Below are 4,158 nucleotides of genomic sequence, written 5' to 3'. Positions count from 1 at the left end.
TTTGGAAGGTCCCCAATCTAATGTCCAAAAGCTCCCAGAAAGGCCAAACAAACACGCTCTAAACCTCTGGCGGATCAACCACGTCACATGTCAGTTCTTTCGTGGCTTCATTTCTTTGGAAGATCATGACTGAATACTGATCAGTAATTCTGAGTTTAGAGTCAAACCAATTTAAGTTTGAGTGAGTTTATAAAAAAATAATGTTAACATTTAAGACTCTAAATATGTATATTACGAAAATATATTTTGTAAGAAATCTAATAATACTTATTTAGTATGGTAAGTATTAATATATTTATATAGATTTAGTTAAAATTATGATAGTTTGACTAAATACTATTCTAGAATTACATCTTTTTAGGTTGGAGTGACTAGCTCAGACAACGGAACAATGGTGTCTGGTGGCTAACTTTACGGCTCCTAGCGTCCACACTCCACACCCTTCTCTCTAATACTTCACCTCTATCAGTGCTTGACAGTTTACACTCCCATCCGCACGCTGAAGTCCAGTGAAAGCATGAGGCTAACCTTTCCATGTGGGCTTGCACCTTGCAGTACACATGCATAATTGCAAGCAACATCAAATTCCTTCGCTTGTTTCCAACAGGCACGTCTCTGCTTTACAGCTACAGCAGAAAACAAAATCAGGAGCCAAAAGCCACCGCGCTTCGCTGAAAAGTATTGTTGACTAAATTTACTGTAAGAAAAAAATACTATGCCGTAGCTAGTAGCTAATAAGCCAGACCTAAAAGTTCAAGCGAACATGGCTGTGACAAGTCACAATTACGGACGCCAAACATGAAACGTGAGACCAAGAAAGAAACACACACATCATCACAACACGTTCAAGATGAATACTAGATAGACAAGGTTACATACATAAGCTCGAGGACTTAATTAAGCTGCAACAGATAGATCATAGCACTTAATAACACGGGATTACACTGACTTTCTCGACTGGCCGTGCCGTGAGAAAAAACAACCGGCAGCTCAACCAGGAGATTAGCACGTACTTACTGCTGCATCACAACACTGGACGACGATGTACTAGCTAGTTTACTCATTGCTACTCGCAGCCGCCATGGCCGATGTCTAAAATGCCATCGAGCCACCGCAGCTGCAAACTCCAAATCGAAAATTACACAGAGCTATCATTGAGATGACACTGACTGAATCTTGCTGCTACGACTACTATAGCGGTTGTAGTTGATCGTTCATGAGAGGATGGAATCCCAGTCGATCTCCCAGGACGGGTACTTGCGCAGGTGGAAGGTCTCCGTCTCGTCCCACGGCGCCTCGGTGAAGTCCAGCTTCGCCATCTCCGGCACGGGCGGCGCCAGCGTCGGGGAAGGAGGGGAGCCGGCGGAGCCCGACTCCTCCTCCCCCTCCCCCTCCGTCGACGCCGAGCACTTGGGGGAGTCCGGCGGTGACGCGGCCGACTCGTCGCCGGAGGAGCCGTTCTTGGACGACCCCGCCAGGGACTGGCAGATGGCGGTGAGCTTGGCGTCTACGGAGGCGTGGAGCGGGCCGGCGAGGTGCGCTCCGTCGCGGCGGAGGGCCGGGAAGTTGAGGCGCGCCATGTCGCCGCGGAGGCGGAAGGCGGCCTTGTCGTAGGCGAGCGCCGCGTCCTCGGCGGTGTCGAAGGTGCCGAGCCACAGCCGCGTGCGGTTCTTGGGGAGGCGGATCTCCGCCACCCACTTGCCCCAGTGGCGCTGGCGCACGCCGCGGTACAGCTTCGACTGGGCCAGCGACCCGGACTGCTTCATCGGCTGCGCCCGCGGGCCCAGGAACGCCGCGTGCAGGCCCCTCTGCTGCTGCTGCTGCTGGAACATGAACTGGGCCTGGATCTGCTGGATCTGGGCCGGGCCGAGCTGGTTCAGGCCCATCGGCCCAGCCATGCCCGACGCCGCCGTAGCCGCGTATGGCGACGAGTAGAGTGGCGGAAGCTGTGAGAAAGGCGAGGAGGAGGAGGTGGCGGGGGTGGGAAGAGGCGAGGTGGCGAAGGTGGTGTAAGAGGGTGTAGGCATGTAAGAATCTTGGGCCATGGATGAAGAGGACGAGTAGCGATGATAGGGGGAAGAAGCACTCGTTATAAAAGGCTCGAGTGCTTTCGCGAGCTCCTCATCCGAGGGGGGCGAGGAGGCGATCTGGTGTGCGCTGGTATTGTAGTACTTGTACATGTCGATGGCTGCGGCCATTAGGACTACTAGAAGCAGAAAGCTTGGATGGAGCTAGAAGAAGAGGCTGGGGAGAACGAAAGAGGGGAAGGAATAAAAGGAGCTTTTTTGTTATGCAAAATCAAAGTAGGAAAAAGTTTGGAAATCAGCCCTGTTCCTCAATAAAAGTAGAGAAACGAGGTGGGTGTTTATGCAAAGAAAAAGGGGTGGTGAGCTGAGAAGGGTATTGCAAAACAACCCTTTCGAAGGCCAAACAAAAGGCGGCAAGAATCCAGAAGAGAAAAAAGGTTCTCTGGATCTCTGTTCCTCCTAGGAGAGGTGTGATGAAGGTGAGAAAAAATCCTAACCCAAGAACACGCTTCTTTTGAGGGTTCTAATAAACCCAAAAGAAGAGCCTCTTGAACCGGACCTTTCTTGTGCTGTGCGTCCCTGCTGCTAAAAGAATCAGAGAGTTCAGAGAACAAACCTGCGTTGCTGCGTCGTGGATGATTTTTTTTGCTCGGATCGCTCAAACCTCACCGTGGAGCTGGATGGGACTGGGATGTGGCGTGGTGTTCTTGTGCGGGTGGGGTGGGGTTGAGGCGTCTCTCTGGAGAAGAAAGGTCTCTCGGCCAGGCCTTTATATAGTGCCAGGCTTGAGGCCGTGCACGCGAAGCCAAGCGGGCATCTCTTCCTCGCTGCTCTCTGCGATTGTTTCTCCTCGGTGGATTAGCACAAAATGATTCGATTAATCAACTTAATAATGCACCGTGAATGAAAAAAATAATTAAATGCAATTTGGTAGCAGGCTCTCGTCCATGGCGTCATCCCACGCGCGAATGCCAAGTCGCAGCCAGTCCTGGTCTGCCACGTGCGCACCTGGTCTCGTCTGATTGGGAGCGTGGTGGGCTGGATTGACTTGCCAATGGAATTTGCCTTTACGATTGCACCAAGAGCTAAATACCTAATAACAATTTTTAAATTCCTTAGCTAGGGAGGCATGAGCTGATTGTAAGATTATAAGGACCCCTAGTGCGCCCGTCTTGCGGCGCATCGTTGTAAAAAAAACTTATTTTCAATCTTAATATAAAGATGAGTAGATTTTTTACGTATTAAAGAAAAAAATAAATTCTGGAATTTTTCCCTCTACTTCACATCTTTAGTAGGGTTACTAAAAGAGGAATCCTAAATAAATCGGTAGCAAGCAAGGATGTTCTATTGAATAGTTTTGCTTAAAAAAAAGGTCACGTAGATTTTGTATAAGTTAAATTTTTTTGCCCTAGCAATGTCTACAAAAATATACTGAAGTAATATATTATTTATGTTTTTCATAACAAATCGATTAATTTCAGTCATGTGTGGTCAATCTATGACAAAACTTTTAGATGTTAACGGCCAAAATTAAAAAGTATTTGAGCTATGACAATTAAGCTTGGAAAAATTATATTTACGAACTTATATCTATAACCATCTTGATTTTTTTTATTGTTGCCATGCAAAATTGGTTCGTAAGTGTGGCGACATTTCGATTTGACAAATTTATGGCACTCTTATAATCTAGGAATTAGGGACCATATTTTTACATTTCAGCTCGCTTTGCATTTAGGACGACAATAAATAAACAGAACAAGAAATGTATTTTGACAACTTTTGATTGCAGTACATATAACCTATTCTCGCGTTGTGTGATAAAGTCGATGTTGCTTTCATACGGAATGCTGGTGTATGAAACTGTGAATTCGTGTAGCAGAAACAAAATTGAGTTTTGAAGGTTCTTGATCCAGGAGCTATAGTGATGAGGTTGTGGGTACCATTGATTTGGACCTCAAAAAAGGACAAGTTTGAATCGTTCCTCCTCAAATATATCGCCAATTGTAGGTCCTGCTACGGGCAAGTGGGCAGCTGTACAATTTGATGAGTTTCTTAGTGGCTAATCATGGTTCCAGAAGTCTTCATAGCCACGTGATAGGTGATGCTATAGTATGGAGTCCCTCTCATAAGG

General features: G+C 47.1%; 1 protein-coding gene across 1 annotated transcript; it reads right to left on the bottom strand.

Annotated features, from left to right (window-relative positions):
• Positions 1-876: 876 nt before the first annotated feature.
• On the bottom strand, positions 877-2,785 carry LOC136467766 (ethylene-responsive transcription factor ERF060-like). Its single transcript, XM_066466549.1, has one exon. The coding sequence runs from the start codon at positions 2,196-2,198 to the stop codon at positions 1,215-1,217; it is 984 nt and encodes a 327-aa protein (XP_066322646.1). The 5' UTR covers positions 2,199-2,785; the 3' UTR covers positions 877-1,214.
• Positions 2,786-4,158: the final 1,373 nt, after the last annotated feature.

Source organism: Miscanthus floridulus, chromosome 7 (assembly GCF_019320115.1).
Source record: "Miscanthus floridulus cultivar M001 chromosome 7, ASM1932011v1, whole genome shotgun sequence".
NCBI classification, from domain to species: domain Eukaryota; kingdom Viridiplantae; phylum Streptophyta; class Magnoliopsida; order Poales; family Poaceae; genus Miscanthus; species Miscanthus floridulus.
This window is presented reverse-complemented; position numbering and strand designations above follow the sequence as displayed.

Excerpts from the sequence above, each read along its gene's own strand:
- LOC136467766 (XM_066466549.1), bottom strand. The coding sequence starts at position 2,198 with ATGGCCGCAGCCATCGACATGTACAAGTACTACAATACCAGCGCACAC.